This window comes from Capronia coronata (genome assembly GCF_000585585.1).
Source record: "Capronia coronata CBS 617.96 chromosome Unknown acBCG-supercont1.4, whole genome shotgun sequence".
In the NCBI taxonomy this organism is placed as follows: Eukaryota; Fungi; Ascomycota; class Eurotiomycetes; order Chaetothyriales; family Herpotrichiellaceae; genus Capronia; species Capronia coronata.
In genome coordinates this window covers 2,787,342-2,810,160 of record NW_006912896.1, presented here as the reverse complement: position 1 = coordinate 2,810,160, position 22,819 = coordinate 2,787,342, and the positions used below count along the sequence as shown (strand labels likewise).

Sequence of the window (22,819 nt, the reverse complement as noted above, 5' to 3'; positions counted from 1 at the left end):
CAGACCGCAGGAAACCATCCCGACCACCTCCCATGCGTGTCTGCAATCACCGCACCTGAGTTAGACAACAGCCCCAGTCGCACAAGGCCGGAAGAGTTGGCGTACGATTTGACATTATGGCTGGACTCGACACTTTGTGCTATTGGTGAGTCTATGCCGGAGGGAACGTTCAGTGTGCAAGAACTGATCTGTTCAGCATATCGTTATTGACAGCTGGATGTCTTGCGCACCTGTTCCCAATATCGACCGCTCACGGTGAGTAGGTTACCTCCAAATATCTGAACATTGCTGACTGGAACAGATCGGCCGGTCCACCTCATTGCGTTGGCCCTGACTGCATGCTCATTCGCGCTTCCTGGCATAAGCAAGGCCCTGCCGCGACTGTTTCATCCTGCAGAATCCAGACACGAAGACTACACTGCTCTACCCTTGGATGATCTGGGCTATGTGAATAGAAAACCTGACCCTGCGGAGACTCCTTCAACACATCCTCGACACAATGGAAAGGTTCGCATCTCGGTATTGGTGGCTGCAGTCTCGGTCGTGTGTGTGCGCCTCGAGCTCTACCGGCGAATATCGATGGCAACGGAATGCACCATTGACAGCATTGAGGTCTTCCTGCCATTCTTGCTGGCCGTGTATGATGCCGTCCGATCTCAGCGCGCACGAAGGCTTCAAGAAGAAGAAAGACCGGACAGCAGTGCCTACGATGCCTTGCGCGCAACCCTGCGCGCACACGTTCTTCGGCCACGTACTCGGTATTTGATACCGATGTTTCTAGTGTCCTACGGCTGTTATCGCATACTCTACCTTTGGGACCCTGTTACTTCAACGTATATCTGCCCGCTTGTGACTGGTGAAGGCCGGATCGTCCCAGCGATGCAGGTCGCAGCGCTCGTCCTGGATTTATGCCTTGTAATTACAGTCTACGAAAGTTCGCCGAAGCAGGATGGTAAAGGCCTCTCGCCCCGAAGATGCGTGGTCCTCTGGAGCACTGTGATGATCGCCACCGCCATTGTCTGGTCGGTTGTGGGCGTAATCGTCTACATCTACATGCCAGAGCACAGAGCCTGGCTCTCCTTGCTCGAGCCACCCCTGAACTTTGGAGATCTAATGGCCATCACGGGGCATGTTTTACTGTTCTGCTTATTGTGTATATCAAGCTTACATTGTGTACGTCCTTTGCTCAGGCCATCGCAGCACGTGCTGACTTGTATAGATTATGGTGTACGGCGTTGCAGAGATGTCGCTTCATCTGACGGCTGTGATGACTATGATACCCGGACTGGAATTCATCTGGTTGCATAAAAGCCCTTTTCCTCCAATACCCGCATTTGCCACGACATTATCCTTCTTTCTGGTCTTCTTTGGGCGATGGAGTTATCACCGTATCCAACAAGCGTTGGGTGAGCGGGACAGATCGAAACCCTCGCGCCATATGCTCCTATTTATCTTCCTGTGCGTTCTCTTGTTCCCGGCCTGGTCGAAGAAGAGTTACGTGCACTTCCATCCTATTGACTTGCTTATCTACGACGCGAAAATCCACCATGAGGAATACCTAAAGGCCTTGGGAAACACCACCTCACTCTCCGAAACAGTGACTCAATACAAACAGAAGTACAACAGGAATCCTCCGCCTGGGTTCGATGTGTGGTTTGAGTATGCAAAGAACAGGTCGGCGCTGATTGTGGATGAGTTTGATCAGATATACGAAGATCTGTTACCGTTCCGAGCGATTCCACCAGCAGATCTGAGGAGACAGACTTGGGAAATGGTTTCGAATCCGTGGAATGAGATATCAGGGATTACTATCCGGAGCGGCAAAGCGCTGGTGCAGGAAAATGTCCTCCCGACCCATCGATGGATGCTTGAGGGTGTTGCAGTTCTGATCAACAGTTTCGCCCAGTATTTACCAGACATGGATCTCGCCTTCAATTTGAATGATGAATCAAGGGTAGCAGTCCCATACAACGACATCACATTCCTGCGCGAGAAGGGTCGATCGGCAGACGAAAGCGGGCGCTCCGGTTGGTCGCAAGATCGCGCTGCGGGTTGGCTACCTATACCGGAACACGAGTTCACCCAGACTGTCTTTCGTGACATGTCTTTCCGCAACACTTTCCGGCAATACGGCTCCGTGGGATGCAGTCCCTCGTCTCTGGCCCGGCGCGCCCCTCATATCTCGTCTCACTCACACATCTGTGGCTCCTGCGTACGGCCGCATTCGATTGGTCAATTCGTAGCGAACTGGTCCGATGCAGCAGACGTCTGCCACCAGCCTGACATGGCCGATCTCCATGGCTTCTACTTGTCGCCGGCGGCCTTCAAAACCTCACATCAACTAATGCCGGTCTTCTCGCAATCCAAACCGCACGGCTACAACGACATCCTCTATCCCTCCGCGTGGAATTACATGGACAAAGTCGTCTACGCGCCTAGCGAGGAAAAAGGCACGCGGGGACAAGACGACTATCATTCCAGCTTTCCCGACCTCCCTTTCGAGCAGAAAGAAAACACCTTGTTTTGGCGCGGCGCCACTTCCGAAGGCGTCTCTTCAGGCAACGGTGTCTGGCGCGGCATGACCCGTCAACGTCTCGTCCACATGGCGAACAACATCACGACCTCTTCCCACGACCGATTCACCATCCTACTTCCCAACCCCAGCGACCACAAGAAATACAAATACCAAGTTCTGCCCGGCCCGGCGGTGAAAGAGCTAGGTCTGAAACCAGACATCGCCATAGTCGACCGCATCGCGCGCTGCGGCGGTGTCGACTGCCACGACCAAGAATCCGAAGTCCACTTGGTGCCCCCCACCGATTTCCAGGCTCACTGGCGCTACCGCTATCTCTTCGACCTCGATGGTGCAGGCTTTTCCGGCCGATTCCTGCCATTTCTCCAGTCTCGGTCTGTGCCGTTTAAAACCGCCTTGTTTCGCGAATGGTACGACTCCCGGCTCACGGCGTGGCTGCATTTCGTGCCGCAGGATAGCAGACTTCACGGCGTATGGAGCACGCTGGCCTATTTTGCCGGAGTCAACGGCACGATGTTCGGCCAGAGTATTTGGTGGAAACCGCATCTCAGGGAAGCCGAGATCATTGCCGAAGCGGGCAGAGAGTGGGCGGGAAAAGTCCTGCGCAAGGACGACATGGAGTTGTATTTCTTCCGCCTGTTGCTGGAGTGGGGCCGCTTGACGGACGACCGCAGGGATGAGTTGGGATTCGATCTCTAGAAAGGACAATGCAAGACTACTAGAATTCAAGACTGTGTTCCGGTGAAACTAATGCCGATATCACACCTTTTGCTGCACCACATGGCACTAATATGGTCAATGGGGTCGTGTTTGGCAGCCGTAATTGAAGTACGATGTAAGAAAGGGAGGAAGCGCCGTCATCATGGCCTCCGGCTAAGGATACTTCTGCTTGTCATGATATGCCCGGTTGTATACAACTTCCAAGTCTCCGGTAGATAGCTTGGTAAAGTCTGCCAGCTGAACAGGGGCGAGCGCGGAGACTTGGCTACACCAATACGCGTTGTATACGCAGACTTAATCTTCGAACGTTGGAGTCATGACGATTGCTCAATTCAAAACTATAGGAGGTCTCCCCAAAAACGCCTCCCACCGCTGGTCCCATCATTATCGCGTTGGTATACCTGGTGCTTGTGCAGAAGAGTCAGTGGCAGGACCGCCGGTCAAGTTGGCCACAAATTCGTGATATCGAAACACATCGCCACCCTTCTTCGGTGCCGGAGTGTTCAAACCTCGCACGCCGGCTATTCCAATGACATTCTTGCCGAGGATCCTTCGGCCGGTGAAACCCTCCATGGCTCGGTCGATGTCCTTCTGCGTCAAGGGTCGCTCGCCCGGGTCGGGAGCTGTGCTCAGCAACGCAGTGCGCAATTCCGCCACATCTATCTGGCCGCTGTCGTCGTCATCGAAGGCGGAAAAGGCATTCAGCAGCTCCTGCTGTGGGGATAACCCAACCAGCAGGTTGGCCAGCTGACTGAGGTATTGTGGGAGGGACACTTGCTGAGGTTGGCCCGCTGGGAAGAATTGCGATAGGTTGCTCTCGTGCAGACCCAGGGATTGAAGCGTCTCGGCGACGGACTCGGCATCGATAGAGCCGGTAGAGTTGGCGTCCAGCACGGAGAATGCTTCTCGCATGTTGTGGAGGAGTTGAGGCGGCAGTTTGGACAGGCTGTCATTCTGGGATAGGACGCCATTCGAGACCAGTCTTCGGGGGTCTCTTGTCGTGTTGGTGGTGGGCAGCGAGAAAGGGAGCCCGCCATTACTGTCATACTTCGACGGTGAAGGTTGCAAGCGGTGTGTTGTCGGTGACGGGGGTGGTTCGGTTTGGGCTCGTCGGAAAGACGGCTCTACTGTGCTCTTCTTCGACGGGGTTGATACCACGACGAGGTCCTCCTCTTCTTCGTCTTCCTCGGACACGGTGTAGGCATGCTTGAGTTTCGATGGTGAAGTCATGGGGGAAGCACCGCTTCTGTTCGTTGGAGGAGTCGCTGGTCGGCCGGTGGCAATGGTAGGTGAGCCTGGTGAGGCGGGACGGCGGAAGGGCGAGGAGCGAGGCGAGTTGTTGAAGGTGGATTTGTACGATGCCTATGATGGGAGATGAGAGATGAGTGATGAGCAGTTTGATACACTGAGACATGTGTACACAGAGCCCAGAACGTGCTGGACACCGGCAGGTCCGAACTCACCATCGTTCCTGCTTGATCAGCGATTGTGGATCTGCGCCTGCAATCTCATGCGATGTAGCGGTGCGAGTTATCTGGTCAGTCTGTAGATGTTGATATTTAGTTGAGGAGTTGGGAGACTCTGGCAATGTCCTCTGATCTGAACAAGAAAAATCATATGACTGTGTGTACTATCATAGGTAGAGAGGCTATGTGTACAGTACCCTTAGTTACTAGGTGTGTTTGTCTGTTATAACACGAGGCTGTGGCTTCATGGTGTACTATTAGGACGGCCTGATAGCCTGACGGCGCAGGGAGATGAGCGTAAACAAATGGCCGGTTGGCAGGGCGCCCGTCACTTTTAGTATCCCTTTTCGAATGTGGCAGGTCTGGCGAGTCTAAGAGTGCTAATGAACCGCGGCGACTCCAAATACATGCGGGGTTCAACGGCGGTGAAGAGGGCCGTCAGTCTGCTCTCTGCACATCTCAGGGGCTGCGCTGCAACGGTGGAATTTCAGCCTCTGCGACCAACCAACTACTGACTTGAAGTCCGTCAGAATGCTCAGGGCGCAGGCAGTCACTGGGAGGTTTCAGATTCAACACTGCTACTGAACCGTTATCGCTGATAGTTGGCCACCGGTGTGACAGTGAGTGCGACGCGGTGATTCTCAGAGCAACCACTTGCGACAGCCCAGGCCTCGACGACGTTACCTCAGTTGGCAACCAGACCCCCTTTGTCGCGACATGGCTTGATATAGACGACTTCAATAATCTGCTTTGCAAACTCCTGCCACATGCTGGCAACCTTGGGATCGAGGCTGCCGCGGTGACAAGAACCCTTTGACGCGAGGACTGACTGGTGTTCTACACTTGAGGCCGATTTGCTCCTCGAAAACCAATGGCAGACACCATGACCCATCACCCTCATACAGGGTATGGCCACCTCGACAGACCACGATCAATATCCTCCACGTCGGGATCCCAGCAATCCTCCTTTTCGCACACGCCCTCACACTTCAAAGTTTCATCGCAGAGCTCAGGAGTGCCTCCGTCGCCCAGAGGGTCTTATCGCTCCTCGCAGCGAGTGTCTACTGTGCGAGAAGATGCGGTGTATCGTCCCGCTAAGCGGCTCAAGTCGCAGTACCCGATGTACTCGCCCGAGCCACACGTGGAATATATCCTTGTGGCGTCGTTCGACATCGATCGAGGGCCGATCATGGAACATCAATACCCGGGCGCAATCAGTCCAGACGAGAACATGTTGGCTGAGTTGATGCTTCCCGATCAGACCCATGTTCGGCAACAAGACTGGACCATGTTCTTCCTTCATAAAGACGCTGGCACAAGTGAAGAGGAAGCGGCTGAAAGAGAGGCTAGAAGGCAACGGCGAGCCGCACGGGAGCGTCTCAGGGAATCAATCGGGGCGGAGGGTCAAGAATTCGAAGACACAAGCAGCGACGAAAGTGACGCCGATGAGATGGACAGTCCGCCACTGATGTACGTTTTGAATCTGGTCAACACCAAGCAAGATAGTTCGGTGAAGAGAGGGGCCGTTGTCAAGGCCATGGCCATCTGTACCAGGCATTCATTCTTGCATATCTACAAGCCGCTGCTACTTCTGGCCCTCGAAGACTATTTCAAGTCGCCAACACCGGACACGCTGGAGGACTTGTACATTGCGCTCAACGCCATGGATCTGTCGTTGATGCCGCGCCTCTCACTCCTGGAGCGTCACATTCTGCAGGCAAGCGATGTCAAAGATTTGTTCGTGGAAAAGTTCGAACAGATGATTGCTCAGCGACTGGCAGACGAGGCTCTGGTCCGGAATCAGGCAGTACCAGACTCGCCTACGAAGGCGGAACCCAAGTATGTCGTGCCCCGTGACACACATGAGTTTGAGTCGAAGATCGTATACAACGGCATCGCCATACCCGTGAAGATACCCACCGCTCTCTCCCCCGAAACCGTGGGCGACTTCTCCCTGATCAAGCTGGTTCAGGTGTTCGGCAACCCGCACACGACACAGCCACAGCCTTTCGCGTTACACCCCCATCTGACGACATCCGGAGCCTATACGCATCCGATCATCGTACTCATCAACGCCATGTTGACGCAAAAACGAGTCATATTCTTGGGGCACAATCGACCATCTGGTGAAGTTGCCGAGGCGGTCCTCGCTGCCTGCGCGTTGGCTTCTGGCGGCGTGCTTCGTGGATTCACCCGGCACGCGTTTCCGTATACCGATCTGACCAAGATCGATGAACTGTTGAAAGTGCCCGGCTTCATCGCCGGAGTCACGAACCCTGCTTTCTCCTATCATCCGGAATGGTGGGACTTGCTGTGTGACTTGCCCTCGGGAAGAATGAAAATTTCGTCCTGTATAGAGGCTGCTCCGGCTACCGAGGGGACTGCGTACTTCCAACAGCATGGCCATTTGTTAAATCAAAAGGACTCTATTGGGGGTGACGCCACGGGAGACGTACATTTCATGGAGGACATTGCTCGCAGTATAGCATCACGCCACGGGGAATCCATCATTCGGGCCAAATTTCGAGCATACATCACCAAATTCACGCGCATTGCTGCTGCCTTTGAAGAGACCGTCTATGGGGCTAGCAATCTCACAGTGATTCCGCCCACGGAGGTGGACAAGGTGGAGACTCCTTCGGCCACCACCGCACCCAAACGGCCCATGTCGTTGAAGACTTCGAGCCAGAATCTCAAGGGGCACGGTTACGTATGGCCGAGCGAGGAAGCGAAGACCCGGGAGCTGGCGGCATCAGCAGCCCGGATCGAGGGTTGGAGGAACACCCGATCATACTATGCCTTCATCTCCGACCTTGCAACCAATTCCCAGGATGCGGCATCCCCCATCTCGCCGGTCAGCATGAGCAATATGCTTGCGCAGCCCCCAGCACGACCATATGTGGATCTGTACCACTCGTTGTCCAAGCTTCGGACTCTGCGACTCAGCCCGACGGAAGCGGGAGCAATCTATCTGGCCCTGGAAGCATATTGTACAGACTACGGCAGTATTCTTGAACTGTTGGAGTTGGCCCCGATGTCTGAGGCGGGGCTGTTCTACGTCGGGCTCGGGCTTTGGCATGAAGATTACAGGGTGCGGGAAGCAGTTGCCACGCTGCTCGACAGGATCCGAAAGCATCCCGCCGGGCGCGTGTTTTTCAGTCGACTGGGTGGTTGGGCCAATATGGGATTCACCAAATGTCTGCAGGAGAAGGAGGCTAGACGGCGGGGCCAGCGACAGGATGTCGGTGATATGTTGGGCGCATTGGCCATCGACAGAGACGGCAAAGGCAGTTGATGTCATCCAGTGCTCAGGGGATGGAGGATACTGCCGCTTTTCTACAAAGACGGATCAAGTACGCCTGAGAATATGTATTCTTGCGGTACAACAGGGTGGCATATCCTGTGGCCCGTTGCAAAATCTAGACCTAGGCTCTCTCGACGATCCTTTCCAGGATTCATTTTAGCTGTCGATCCATGTTCATGGTCGCTGAGTACGTATTCTATGGCAGCGGAGGGGCTCCTCGTGGAAAGCGGACCCCGTCTAGTTTCGTATGCCATGCAGGACACGTAGACACTACATGCCGTGTTGGTCTTAGCCGGCGTGGAGTCAACGTGATCCAGGACTCGATTGGCAGGGGGAGGCCAATAAGGGATGGCAAGGCTAGGGGAGGGTGGTGGAGCGGTAGTCGGTCGGCTTAGCATCTAGCGTCGAGGTCTGGCGGGTCACAACATGCTGACGGCCGTGGTCATGCTGCTGCCAGTAAACTGTACACCTTCTTGAAGTATAGAACATCTCAGGATTGATGATAGAGACATAGGAGTGTTTGCAGGCAGACAATCCCGTCGACGGTCCAAATTCCCCTGAATTCGACCTCGATTTAAAGTCGGCGGCGTCAGACACTATTGGCCCTTGGCGCGTATACACTAAGCCTGATCCGGCCTAGCAGCACGTTCGGCGCCTCGCCAGTTTGATGACTGTGAGACTTTCAAGACTCTTTCGTCTTTCGTCAACTGTCAACACTCGACCTCTTCGTGCTATATGGCCTTCTTATTTAGGCGAAATCAGCTTGCTAACCCAGATGGCCGTTCTGGGTGCCGGAACCGTGGTCTCGACTCTCAGCGTCTGCCAGAGCAAATTGCCGCAGTCAGTCAGTCTCACCACGTGGCAATCGCCCGCCTCGCACCAGCGGTGTCCGGTCCCTGTTCGCTGGTGAGGTAGGGCTCTTCACTCTTGCTATGCCGGCATTCCCCGTGTGTGAACAGGCTGCGTGTCGATGCCCACATGAATACGTACCATGCTTTCTGTCTGATCGCTGGACACTCGTGTCTCTGACAGCTTGATGTCAATTTCAACCGAGATCGAGAGCGACCGGACGTTGTATCTGACTATCGGTTGGTAGCGCTTGATTGATCGAACGAACGTGAGATTCGTCGCAACAACCCTTCTCCAATGCAGCGCCATCCGGCCGCCACAAAGTCTGCACAAGGTTGGTGATTAGCCATGAGGAATTAGACGCTTCTTCTCCATATCTACGCAGGGTCCACCGGAGCATGCTAACCACCGCCCACATTCCTTTGTCTGCTTTCGCTAACGCTGACTGGCAAGTATGCCGCTACGATGCTTTCAGTAGTTGACTGTTTTGGGCTTGTCCGACCAGGGTCCAGGACATTGGACAAGCGCTATTGTATTGTGGTTGCTAAGTTAACAATCATCTTACGCAGTCAGGAACACGAGTTGCACATTTTCCCATCTCAACATCCTCAACTCCAAATCGACTCGGGCAGCCTCGATATCGTCAAGTACGGACTCGCACTGTCCTTATAGTCCCTGTCCGCAGCAGATGCGAAATCCCAATCCTTGTGACCGGCTCACTGTGAAACTTCCATCGCAGAAGATACCAACGACCCTGGCTTCCCGGCAGATCGACAAGATCAGCATCCGGGCTTGACACGTGCTGGATCTTCCCCTGGGGTTCGGATCGCCCGTGATCAGCAGAACATCAATGAAAAGGACTGTTTAGACTCATTCGTACACTACGTCGCAAGCTAGAAGGATTGCTTCCCCCGGCAAACGGCCTCCTCAACGAAGGCAGTGATCGCAACTTGTCCAGGATGAGAGCAACTGGGGGCAGGACAATTTCCATCAGCCTGGAATCAGTGCTTCCGACAAGCTTATGGGCGTCTGGTTTTCCCTGACCGCCGACATACCATCGTTCCATATCCTGTTGTCCAGCAGCGATTTCCCGCTGCCCACCATGCATCTCTCTATCCCACAGAAACCGCGACCCGGAAGACGGTGGGAGGGTGGTCGCCCGCCCAAGACGTCGGCCAGAATTATATTGACTATGACAATCATGGTCATGTTGTCGATAGTGTCCCGGGGGAATGCTCAAGACCAACCAGCCGAAGCCCAATCCGTGGAATCGGCGCTTTTCAGAGAACTGGCTGAAAGAGGTGAAATCCACATCGACACTCGAGAACCACCTTCGCGGCGAGACATATCCCGGCACAAGCGCCAGGACGGGGTCAGTGTCATACCTACAACCATCTCCGCACCTACCGCCACCTCAGCAGCGACCTCACTTCCTCCCGATGCCACCGTAGCCATCAGCACGGAAACGGCAGCGCCATTATCACCATCGGCCGTCTCAACGTCCACCTCACCCACCATCACCGTCGTGACAACACCGTTGCCCTCCCCCTTCGACACGTCAATAGGCACCAACTTCACCGACACGGCATGTCCGCAATTCTTCTCCAGATTCCTCAGCAACTCGACCTTCCAATCCTGCATCCCCGTGTCGCTGATGCTCCAAAACTCCAACTCGTTCTTCCGCGCCGAACGCTCCACCACTCTACTCGCCCAGACGCTCGATTCGGCATGCAACGCTCCATTGGCGATTTGCTCTCCACTACTGGCAAACCTTGCCGCCGAGCTGATCGACGACGCCAACTGCGGCCCGGACTACCGCCAACAAAACCCGCTCGTGGCACAGGCGTACGCGGGGCTGATCGCCTACGAGCCGATCTACCGCGCCACTTGTCTCCGCGACACCGACACCGACAGCGGGACAACCAACTACTGCTTCGCCGAGGCCCTCACCAACTCGTCCAATTCGGCAGACTCGTACGTCTACTACACGGCGCTGGGCATGAACATGCCATCCTCCGCCCGGCCCAGCTGTACCCCGTGTCTGCGGGACACGATGAAGATGTTTGCCGGCTACGCGGAGAATGCGGTCCAGCCTCTGTCCAGAACGTATCTCGCTTGCGCCAATCAGGTCGATGTCGGGTGCGGGGCGGACTTCGTGGCCACGGATATCAAGGTCGGGTCGACCGGCCGTTCGAGTGCCGCGTCGAGTGTCCTGCGCCGCCAAATGTCGTCTTACACACTGACTATCGGGTCTACAGTATCTGTGGTATTATGGTCTATACTGCTTGGCTGATATGTGAGTGAGTGAGTGAGTGAGTGAGTGTGTGTGTGTGTGTGTGTGGATACTAATTGTCTGAGGGATATGTATATGTCTATGTTCATGTCCATGTCCATGTCAGCGAATGAGCGAGTCCATGGGACATCAAGGCGCAAAACATACGGATGGGCTTGCAGGGGACTTGCTTCTCGGTTTCCTTAGCCTGAAGTTAGAGGTCGGGCAGACTTGGGTTGTTTGCTTACATACTATGTTAGGTACTTGACGCAAAGACTGGTCCGCGTTGTTGCTCAAGATCCCTTGACTCACGCCTGATAGTATTTTATATAAATGTAGTAAATATACCAAGTATGTGGTACTAATTTTTATTTCTTTGCGGATGTTTCGTTTTCGGAATGTAAGATGTCCCTGTCATGAGCAGATAGATAGATATAGCCTTCCCTGTAGTCATTCATAATTGCTGACATATAAGTCAAAGGAGATGGGGAGAAACGAAGCCGTTGGTTGCTAGGGGAAAAAACGAGGTCTGAAAATATATATTCTTTTTTTTGAATGTATTCTTTTTGTAAAGGAAATCTTTCTGACATAAAGAATCTCCGAGCTACCCATCCATCCAAATGTAGGCTGCTACGTACTTTGCCTCAATACGTAAGAACAGTCTCGGTAGAGTGCGGAGATGCAAGTTCATTGAGCGTCAACTCCGAGGGGCGGATTTCCCTTGTCCCTAGTCAAAGTGGTGTAGTGTCTCGACTGCTGAAAAGCCGTAAGACACACCGGGGGCCCTGGCGCCGTGCAAGAATCATAACTGACGACCGTTTCAGGCTTTGCTTCATCGTCCAGCCTTCGAAAAGCCATACCATTTCCATTTCCCCCAAATCGCAGTCTATGCGACTCTGCATGCTAGCCTGTAGGGCTGGTCGCGATCCGACGATTTCTCCTTGTTCTGCTTCTTCATCGTAAGGTATAACAATCACAAACTTCCCCTCCTGGGAAAAGCAACTCCTTCCACAGCCGCGCGGTCTGTAAACCAGCTGACTTTCTCGCCGGCGGCTTCATTGACGAGCCCGCAGGGCAGACTTCGACCTTCGTCGTCGGCTTCGAGGATCTTCTTCAAAATCTCCTTCTTGCCGCCGCCAGTGGCCACGAATGCGATCTTATGAGCATGCGTCACCACCGGGAGCGTCAACGTGATTCGTCGCGGCGGGGGCTTGGGGCTGTCCTCGATGGCGGCGACCCAGGCGTCGGCTTCGCGCAGCAATTCGTGTCCGGGAAATAGGCTGCAGGTATGTCCATCCGGGCCACAGCCGAGGAGAATCAAGTCGAAGACGGGCAGCCTGACCGAATCCTTCTGGGCAAAGCTGGCCATCAGAACTTCTTGATACTTGTCGGCCAGCTCTTGTGTCTCGTTCAGGTATTTGATGTCGATGGGGTAGACCTGCGGTTTGCCCATTTCCTCGGGGATCTTGTCCAAGAGGTCCTTCTTCAACAGACCGTAGTTGCTGTCCTCGTGGTCGAGAGGCACGGCCCGCTCGTCGGCGAAGAAAATGTGCCATTTGGAGAATTGGGGGCCGCTGTCTTCGTCCTCGCCAGCCACCAGCAACGCCTTGGTCAGTGTCGCAGGTAGACTGCCTCCGGACACGGCGATCTTGAAAGCATCGTGACGCAACAGGGCGGCTTTCTGGCACGCGAGAATGTAGGTGCGCAGGTGCGCCGCGACTTCGTCGACGGTGGGAAAACTGTAGAGGTTGGGTTGCTTGCCCATCTTGTTCGCTTGGCAGGACAGCGGCGCAATGTACTAGTAGTGGTTGTTGCTTCTTCTTGTCTGGCGCTGGCCAGTGTGCGATGTTTATCCTTTTCTAGTTTTCCTTGTTCGTCTTCGGAAATCGAGATGACGGTGGAGCTGCTTGCTGACGTTGTAGGGCGAGAGAGATAGATCGTGGTTCACCGCCGACAAAATGGTGGGGTCTGGCGGAAAGGTTGGGTTGGAAATGGCCGTTGCGATAGGGAACTTTGAACTTGACCTGAGCCAAGGTCGGATCTGGACGAAATAGAATTGGCGGAGCGTCTAGGTATGTACAGAGTACTAGGTACGTACTAGATACCTATCGTCGGCCCGGGGATTTGATGACGTGCCCTTTTATGAGACCTCTCAAGTCCTCAGTCAGGTACGGGGGCTTATACGAGATTGTGACGAGAGAATGGCGCAGGCAAAGATAAGGCAAGGCGTCGATTGGTGTACACAGCCTGAGTGGCAGTACTATGCGGTGGTTCGAATTGAGCGAAATGCAGTTGGGCAGAAGGAGTGTAGAGAGTAGCGTATAGAATGATGGATGTTCAAAGGAGTGAGTTCGAGCTTTGAGAATGGAAAGAAGCAAAAGGAAGTTAAGTCAGCAAAAAGGTCGAGATAGAAGAAAAATAATCAGATAATATGTGATTGACTGATTGATTGACTGCGAAGATCCCAGAATCGCTTTCAACCGCCCAAGAATCTTGTACTTGACGCCGGCGATCATAAAACGTGCGCCGGCAAATCGTGCCGTCAGGCAGCTGTCTCGTCAGGTGCTGACGTCATTGGGATTATGTCTGACGGTCAACCACAATGGCGGTAGTACTACTTAGTATGGTAGAATCTGACAGACAGCGTCGTAAACGGCTGAATGGTTTCTGTCAGACTCGCATATTCTGAGAGCACGTGCCGTCACGTGTTGACTATGGTTGCTTGAGCTCCGGTCCATGGGCCTCAATTAGACATACTCTCTGTTACAGTGTGTCAGTCCTATTGCCGTCTCGCAGTTACATCCAGCAGAACGATTGAATATCTTGTTCGATTCTTTGTTGAATCAAGATATGCAGCGCATGCATCAGACACCAGAAGACCTCCCCTCCCTTGGTTGAAGACAGTCGCAGCTTGGGCACTGGCCCTCCAATGGCCCTTTTCCAACCGGTCCGATCCGCAGTCCTCGCCCGCAGCCGACAGTGCGACCAAGTCGTACAGGAGGACAGTATCACCTGCAACAGGTGCCGTGTGGCCTTGGACCAGGGTATGCCGTTCAAGGCGTTGATATGATCGGGACTCGAGAGCGCTGTGGCGTTGCCTGGGAAAATGACCTACCGCTGACGGCATCGCACATATCGAACTACCAGGATTGATCCCAGATTATCGGTCTCGGAAATTTTCCAGATTCGACGGTGTTCTCCTTGACCCTAAGAAAGAAAGAAGGACTTGGGAAACCTCTCGGAGGAGGAGAAGAAGAAGAAGTAATTGTTATGGCGCGGGCGGCTCCCCCGGCGCATAATAAGATATTAACTATACTGTGTACAGATCTAGATTTCCCAAGGACAAGTTCTTGGAATTCACGTCTTTTTTGGGGCCGTACCTTCGAGCGATTGTGGACCTGTTCGTGACAAAAGACACACTGACGTCGAGTGAGGAGTGAAAGATAATAAATACACCTCATGTCCTGTCCTGTCCTGTCGTCCTTGCAATCACCGGGTCCATGGGTCGTGTCTAGAACAGAAGATCTGCACTTGCAATAGGTTAGAAGGCCGCGCTTGGACAAGAAACTCGACCAACAGCCCGTGGCTCTCCGGGCCAGATAGTGAGTGCTGTCTGCAAACCTTTTCCCTGAGAACCGTCCCAGGTCACAGCCAGGTCGGTCTCCTTATGCGCACGAATAGCAACTTGCGGATACTTGGAGAAAGACCTCGTATGGGCCTTCGGTTTTCATTGCCGTCTCCCAGTGGCTGTTAAGAAATGAAGAGTTGGAATCAGGGGTTGTTTTTCCCCCTTGTGTGGCTAGAGCTCTGCGTGCGATTGGCGTTCACGGTGGGGACGCAATCGAGATCGGGCCAGACAACAACCGGAAGTTGGGCGAGAATCGAGAAGAACCAGAGCACGGTCTGCAATGGCATCGTTGACGGTGTGGCGCACTCCAATGGGATTGCCAGGAAGAGGGTGTCCGTGGACGACGGGCCGCGCGCCCCAAGCTCGACTGGAACAACATGGGGACAAATGGCGAGAGCGGATTCGAGGAAATCCTCGGAAGATGAGTTGCGGGCCGTGTTGGTCGCAGATAGTCGATAGTAGAGAATAGTAAATGCTACTGTGCGCTGAATGACGCCGGATCGAGATCGGAAACGAAGCTGGTAATCGACACAGAATGCCATGTTCGTGATCGAAGATCGATCGCCCTGCTTTCAACGCTCTCAATCAGGATTCGTTCCTCTGTATATTTCCGCCAGACTTATGACAGCGACATTTCCACGTACGTCGCATCTCAATCTACTCTGGATTTGCCCTTCCGGCTCGTTGCTCCAGACTTCCATCTCTCTGTCTTTCTTTCACTCGATGCTCAATTCTCTTACTTAGTCCAGAGTAGTGCGGTGGTCGAGCGTTCAGCAGCGCTGCGTCTTCATCCCCTATTGCCATATTGTGTTATATTGTCCCTTCAGCCATACACCGCGTGTAAAGCCCGGCTTCTTGCACGGTCGAACACTGTTCCTCCATTCTTAGACGACACTATTTACACCTTCGTCTTTCCCACTGTCCGCCCTGGGAACCTCCTCTCTCCCTCTCGCTCGTACACCCTTGAACACCGTACCACACATAGGAAACACCCCGATCCCTTCACGAAAAATGTCCTCCACACCATCAATCCTACAACTCCAGACTCTGGCGGCCACCGGGACGCAACCTATCAAAATCTCCCAGCTCTCCAGAGCCAACAAGAGTCAGGAGAGCGTGGGCACTCCGAGTCTCTCCTCGAGCGCTTCCGCCTCCCCGTCCCCTAAATCATTTCTCGACATTGTTCGCTGCTCCCGCTGTCAACGATCCCTGAGCATAAACACCTCCCTCCCCGTTCGCCAGAGCGGCGCAGTCAGATTCGGCATGAACTCCTACTACTGCACGAGATGTGCCAATGTGGTCGGCTTCATCAAATGAAGGGGTCACCGAAGTATTCATTCTATGAAGGGATTCTCGCCTTGAACCCCACAAGAACCAAAGATCAAACCCCCCAGAGAAGGATTGGCGGTACAGAAGAGTAGCCACAGCACAAAGGACAGTCGTTTGGTACGACACTGCACACTGCACCCATCACATGAGGACCGCACACGGTGTCCCATTGGCCATGATTCAGAAAGAGTGAAATGCACACCTGCCGAATGGTGGAGGAGCTGCACAACGGTGAAGCCGTCGTCCACCAGAATGGCTCGAAAAGGCTCAGCATACAACTACGAGAAGGACACGCTTTGCTTGGATAAAACTTCCAATGCAGACCACTTTTAAAGGTCACAACGCCGCGCCACGCCTCGCTGCCACAGGGCGTGCGAGTCCGATTCGTCTGCTCCGATTGACAAGTTGGCGTGGACTGAGGGCTTGGTGACTTGCGTATTGTCCGGCTTGAATGACCAACGGAGAGGAAACAAGGCGGGCACCCTGTGATTCACGCTGTGGGAATGAAAATGTTCTGCTTCTCCAGGCTGTAGACCTCTATAGAGCACACAAAGGGCTTCCAAGTACCTTTACAATGATGTATAATAGTATTCTTATATCGAACTTCGTCTTCCATGTCTCAGTCGTGTATCTCAAATGATCCCCCCGATCACCAACGATCGCCATACTCAATGTATGAGCAATAGTATCGCTCCTTTTAGAATGACAGGCTGTCGACACCGACGATCTGTTTTCCTTTGATTCGGATACAGGCGACTGTCCCACGCCACCGTGTCACCGAACCTTGGTTGAAACTGGGGACTGCGCCAACGCCAACGCCGGCTGGGAATCCCACTGGAGACTGACATTGGCGAGCGACAGAGATCGATCCTTCACATCGACGTCGTTGAGCCTCATCTTGCTACAAGCAATTGAATGCCTCTCTCGCCGCCCCTGTAACCAGATCCAGTGACTGGTGCCGTGTGCTTGACGACAAGCTGTTGTGTCGCCATTGCACCAGACCTTGACACTTTCCTCCGACTAATGAGCCCCGAGTACGACAAGAACCAAGAACCCCTGCGTGTGTACCCCTTCTTGTCCTTCCTGTCCATCTTGCTGATTGCCGACCAGATCTTGAGCGCCCATCGCCCCTTTCGGACCAGAATCACGTTTGCTTGTGATCTTCGTTACCGAGTTTTGGACCCTCGCGCAATCTCGGATTCGTCTGTCATGCCAGTAGCCGCCGGGGAAGGTAACGTGGTGTCCCGAACCTAGAAGTGTTTGCACCGACATGGGATCCTGCCTCTGCCTCCATCGGCGGTTCCTCCAGTCCAGGGACATGTGGACTGGTGCTAACCACGGCCCTCCACGTATCAAAAGAGGTGGACCGCCTTCTATCAAATATGGGGTCCTCCCCCCTTCCCACAATTCCTACGCGACGTCCTCTCTGCTTGCATCAGCAGCCTCCTTGCAAGGACTCACGGCTCCTGCCTCCTGCCTCCTCCTCCTCCTGCTGCTTCAGCTGCTGCTATGCTGACCTCGGTCTCAACCAACTTCATGTACATCGGATGTCGTCCATTCGGTACCGAAGTTGCGCTGTGACAGGGATTCCCAGGAAGAGGCGCCCCATTCAGCTGGATTTCTCACTACTACTCTAGCAGCGTCAGCAAGCCACCTTCGTACCCGTCGACTGATCAGTTTCCTTGTCCCAAAGCAACACGTCCGGAGCAACAGGGGTCTGTCGCTTCATCATGTCCCCCCATCCAGAAGCTTCCGCAAGCTACTTTGTGCTAGCACTGACGTCCACCATACACGAGGCTCTCAAGTATTTTGGGGCTCGGACGCCGATCTCGAGAGCCATCTGAATCTCACCCCTGTTCATCGGATCGTGGCATTTTGCCCGAGATTCGCGCACCTGCTACGTCGCTGTTGGGAGATCTGGGACTACCGATGGCGCATCCAACGATTGGTATCATGGCCACTCATGCCGGACCGTTCCAGTCCCCCTTCCAACTTTTTGTCTTTGACACGGCGCATAGAGGCTGGCCTCCCATGGGTCGCAGCCTCACTGCTTCTCTCTCCTCTGACAATCCTTGCCCCTGTCTGAACTGAACGATTCCTCGACTTCCGTTGCCAAATACAGAAGACAGCGTTGACCTGATGTCAAAGGCTGCAAACCTTTGCCTACTCGATCTGCAACCCCTACCGGAGTTTTCTTCAAACCCCTGGGCATCGCCTGGTTGCTCAAACTGCCTGTCAACCTCGCTGTTCATGACTGGGGCAGATCTGATCAAGTCCATCTATCGTGCATGCAGAATGTGGCTTATGATAGGCAGAACCAGATAAACCTCAACTTCGGGCCTCCAAAGAGACCCTGCACATCAAGTGATGGAGCGTTGAACAAGGGCGTTACCAAGGGCAATTCGGTGGTCAACGCCATGTATTGCCTCTGGTCCCAGTCTATGGGAGCTTCCTTCGACGGCATAGCTCCGCCGTTGCATGTCTTGTTGATCACATCTACAGACAACTCCTCGTCCATATGCGCGATACATCAGATTTCCTCAGTTGGATCACATATGGCTTTCGATCCTAGTGACGCTTGGAGGGCGTCCTTTATTGGTTTTGACGCCAATATTTCATGGCAACTTCTCCACTTGAAAGGCAGAACTATCTTTTGTGACAACGAGGTAACGCTACACTCTGGAAGATGAAGATGGACTGCACGAGACATTGAAAAATGTTTGTGTACCATGATCGAGGAGAACCGAGTAGGTCAAAGCTATAAATCTGTCCCCTACCTACACTTGCAATTCCGTGTCAATCCGTGTCAAGGCAAAGAAGTCATTCCAAGCTCCTCCAAGAAGGAACTGAAGAGAGCCAGCGGATTCATCTGCGAGCCATCACACGCTCCACGCCCGATCTCGCAGCTCTTCTCTGGCATGGTCTCAAGTGGCTTGCTCAATCTTTGGGTCCGTTTCCGAATCCCTGTCAACAGCAAAGCAGCCTCAGGCTTCAGCGATTATTTTTCCAACCGAGCTTTGTCCACGGGGCTAGGAGTCCGCACGCTGCATTGCCCTGCGAGCAAAGGACCCCGACTGGCCCACTCCTCCTCCTATGCATCAGTTCAAGTCTATAAAGGCCGACTTCCACCTTTTATTCCCACACAGCTGCGGTGAAGGCGCCTGTCAACAGGACTGTCAGATACATTGGCCTCTTTCTGGCCACGTGGTTGACCGAATCAAGAAGCTTGAAGATCAACAAGGCCAGTGATAAGACCCCAGTCGAGCTATTCACGTCTCAATATGCCACGAGATCGTCATCGAGCTCTGGACTCGGCCAAGGATGAGGATCAGTTTATCATTCTCGTCAAGGATGTACGTATCAGACCCTCCCGAACCACACCAGCTTGACCAATGATGTCTTGATTAGATTCCTCGTCATTGCCGATGGCAGGAACTCAAGGATATGACCCGCAATTATGGCGGCGAGCACAGCTTGAAAGCTGAAGTCTTTGAACTTCGCGACGGAAGCCAAATGGGGCATTGCACCATCAAAGGCAGGAGTGCTGCCAACCAGGTCTACGGTATGTATGCAGAGCGGACCAACGACCAGTCCTGACGGCGAGTAGAGCAGTTCTGCAATCATGGCTGGAACGGTCAATGTATTTGTGTGTCGCTTGCCATCCTGGAGAGGCCGGGAGTCTTGAAGACTCTTCAGGGTCCGAGGAGGAGCCAAGGGAGTCTCGAAGTCAAGCGGCCGGGCAATGTTCCCTTTGGAGGGAATTCAGGAGTGATCCATCCGCTTCCGTCGCAGTAAGCATGCAGTGGCTTTTCTCAACCAAAAAACTATCTTTGCTGATGGCCGAGGCAGTTCTCATTACGCCCTCCCAAGTGGTCAACCTGCTTCAGTTCCGTGCAGCGTACAGTACAGGGCAATGACCTCAAGCGCGGGCAATGCAGCAATACCAACAGTCAGCACGAGTGGCATGCCACATTTGTCTTGCGCACCTGCTGGGCCTCCTCCGTCCCTCCCCTACAATGTGGCGGCACCATATGCTCCCGCCCAAGCCGTGCATGCCTACCACATGCCAACCACATCGAGTAAAACTAGCACAAACGGTGCTGGGATCACCCACAGAGTCAAGTCCGGCACGGCAGATGTTCTTTCTCGACCGGTGGAAGATGGCAGCACAATTCTCTTGTCCGGGTTGCCGTCTTCTCAGTCAGAGACCCAACTCCGCAGTCTCCTCAGGCGATACGGCGCCGTCATCTACCTTGAAATTCATCCAGACAGCCGCAACCCAGGGAAATGCAAGGGGTCGGCACGCGCGCGGTATCAAACGTCCTCGGAGGCTCTCAAGGCGGTGCGAGCTCTGGATGGAGCCACCCTTGGAAATCGAAAGATCTGTGTCAAGCAAGTCAAGGACGCCACAGCGGCCTCATCAGTCTCGTCTGGGGGTTCTACCACTACACGCCACGAATCAAAGAGAGGAGAGATGGACAGAAAAAAAGCTTCTGCAACGGCACCGCCTCTCAGTAAAAATGACTCCAGCAAGTCAGCTCACAGCAAGCCGCTATCTTCATCGGCACCGCCAAAACTTTCGTCCGTTGAGCGGCCAGCCAGGAACAGAGGCAGCACTGGTAGCGGTTCGACCTCCTCTGCCGGACCACTTGTTGTGAACGGTGCAACATATAGCCGGAGACCGTCTCACGACGACAGCGACGGTAGTGATGACAGTAGCGAAGAAGATGATCTCGAGAATGAAGATGAGAGTTCGGACGACGAAGACGATGAACATTCTGCCGGTAAGTCTTGCTCCGACCCTCTCACGTTTTGCTCCATGAGTGGACATATCACTTGTCAAAACAGAGACGGATATCAGGTGGTTGATTCCATGACATGTCTTTTTCCCCTGGCAGATTATTTGCCTTTTGAGATGCTGACAATATTTGAATTTTTGTCCCTCCAGTCCGTCGAACCACGGCACAATTGAGACGAATGAGGCTCGGCCGTCATCACTGATTACAATCTATATCGACGAGCCTGCTCTTCGTCTATAAACGACGGCACTGTCTTTCTTCCTCGGAGCCTTTCTCGATATCAACACTTTCGGGTCTGCGTTTACATGTCTCACGTTCCATGCCCACTGATTGTTGTGCCTGACTGCCACTACTGTTTACTTTGCCATGCTTTGGGGTTTGCTCATCTACCAGACGACAGCATTAATACTCCTTATACCTACCTGCGGGATTATGATTGGAATTGCCACTGTCTCTGGGACTCTACGGTAGAATGTCTTTGTGTTGTGGGGTCACCTCAGGGTCAGAATGTTCCATTTGTTGTTATTGGTATGGAAACCTTGACTACCTATATATTGCTGGGCTTGGTTCAAGTTGGATAACAGTACGACACCAAAGAGCAACTTGCTGGCTGGCTACTCTCGTTTATTCTCCACCTTCGACCATCTCTTTGTGTACCAGGGGGGTTCTGGTTTCCAAAAAGTCGTCTCGGGGCAATCGGAACAGGTTGGACCCATTTTCCCAAGCCTCAGGAGGACAAAATAGAAAGGAGGAGCAAAACCTGGCATTGGTGACAAGTATAGGTCCTGGGGGGGCTTTTGGCGGGCTCCAACCGCTCGCAGCTGGTTCAAGAGACGGAGGACGGGTGAGGACTCGATAAAAAGATAATAGTATTCCTGGGTTTATATAGTCTGTTTGTATTCATGTCTGTCATTTCCTTTGGTTTGATACTAGTATGGAATCATCCTTGATCTTATTCTTTTAAATCGGTGGTTTCTACTGGTGGTAGTCCAATTGTGACTCCGTGACACACACCTAAGGTGTCTTCCATCTACTAGTACATCATTTTTGAAAGATCCATTTCGACCTTTGATGAGCCGGCCACGGTCATGTTCAAGTTTCCGAAGACAAAACACAATACCAAATTTGGATCTGGAAATTGGCACCTGGAACTTGGACCCGGACCCGGAACAACACTGCAATAGGACTGGAGGCTGTTCGTGTTCGAGAGGTACCGTCTGCTTTGCCAGGTCTCCAAAAATATAGAAAAGGTTTAGATGTCGCATCATACCCGCCCAGTAGTACTCTGGCTTCGATCTGTGTTTACTGCTCAGTATCACGAGGTTGTATTCGTTCGTACCTTGGTAACATATATACGGTAGGTAGGTAAGGTAGCCTAAGGTAGCCTAAGGTATATTAGGTATATACCGTACCTTAGTACGTAATACAAGATACGTTCAGGTAATGTACTACCTAGGTACACAGTGTAGATATATATATATAAGTAAGGTGATGTGATGTGATGACTTGAAGGCGCAGGAGGAACTGGCGCCATTATTGGGTGGGAATATGTATTTAACCACTGCCTTCACTGAACCTGGAAGATGGTTGTGTACCATAAGGTATCTACTGGTATCAGGAGAGAAGTGGTCTTCAGTTGGTAGGACAGGATTCCACGTCAGAGAGCACTGTGTCTGAGTGCAGTGTTAGTGGAAGAAATCCTCTGACTTTGAAGAATCAATCTAGGTAGTGGAAGTGTGCATATCGGATTATGTTGTCGTTGGAGTAGATTATATTGTCGAGCTGTCTTGTCTGTCTGTCTGTCTGTCTGTCTGTCCTAGGAATCCCTTTTCCGTCGTGACCCATGACACAACACAACACAACACAGTATCCAACCCTGTTCACAGAAACTACACCCATTTCCTCTGGAATACCTTCTC

General features: G+C 53.1%; 6 protein-coding genes across 6 annotated transcripts; 4 read left to right on the top strand and 2 right to left on the bottom strand.

Moving 5' to 3' along the window:
* Window positions 1–116: 116 nt before the first annotated feature.
* A1O1_05539 (uncharacterized protein) lies at window positions 117–3,232 on the top strand (the record flags this gene model as incomplete). Its single annotated transcript, XM_007726425.1, has 4 exons — window positions 117–145; window positions 197–255; window positions 302–1,173; window positions 1,220–3,232. The coding sequence occupies 4 exons, from the start codon at window positions 117–119 to the stop codon at window positions 3,230–3,232; spliced, it is 2,973 nt and encodes a 990-aa protein (XP_007724615.1).
* Window positions 3,233–3,637: 405 nt separating this feature from the next.
* On the bottom strand, window positions 3,638–4,483 carry A1O1_05538 (uncharacterized protein; the record flags this gene model as incomplete). Its single annotated transcript, XM_007726424.1, has 1 exon — window positions 3,638–4,483. One exon carries the CDS (start codon window positions 4,481–4,483, stop codon window positions 3,638–3,640), a length of 846 nt encoding a protein of 281 aa, XP_007724614.1.
* Window positions 4,484–5,602: 1,119 nt separating this feature from the next.
* On the top strand, window positions 5,603–8,014 carry A1O1_05537 (uncharacterized protein; the record flags this gene model as incomplete). Its single annotated transcript, XM_007726423.1, has 1 exon — window positions 5,603–8,014. The coding sequence occupies one exon, from the start codon at window positions 5,603–5,605 to the stop codon at window positions 8,012–8,014; it is 2,412 nt and encodes an 803-aa protein (XP_007724613.1).
* A 1,879-nt stretch (window positions 8,015–9,893) lies between these two features.
* A1O1_05536 (uncharacterized protein) lies at window positions 9,894–11,165 on the top strand (the record flags this gene model as incomplete). The annotated part of the gene is made up of 1 exon (XM_007726422.1): window positions 9,894–11,165. The coding sequence occupies one exon, from the start codon at window positions 9,894–9,896 to the stop codon at window positions 11,163–11,165; it is 1,272 nt and encodes a 423-aa protein (XP_007724612.1).
* A 952-nt stretch (window positions 11,166–12,117) lies between these two features.
* On the bottom strand, window positions 12,118–12,909 carry A1O1_05535 (6-phosphogluconolactonase; the record flags this gene model as incomplete). The annotated part of the gene is made up of 1 exon (XM_007726421.1): window positions 12,118–12,909. The coding sequence occupies one exon, from the start codon at window positions 12,907–12,909 to the stop codon at window positions 12,118–12,120; it is 792 nt and encodes a 263-aa protein (XP_007724611.1).
* A 7,105-nt stretch (window positions 12,910–20,014) lies between these two features.
* Window positions 20,015–21,073, top strand: A1O1_05534 (uncharacterized protein; the record flags this gene model as incomplete). The annotated part of the gene is made up of 2 exons (XM_007726420.1): window positions 20,015–20,885; window positions 21,000–21,073. The coding sequence occupies 2 exons, from the start codon at window positions 20,015–20,017 to the stop codon at window positions 21,071–21,073; spliced, it is 945 nt and encodes a 314-aa protein (XP_007724610.1).
* Between the last annotated feature and the right edge of the window lie 1,746 nt (window positions 21,074–22,819).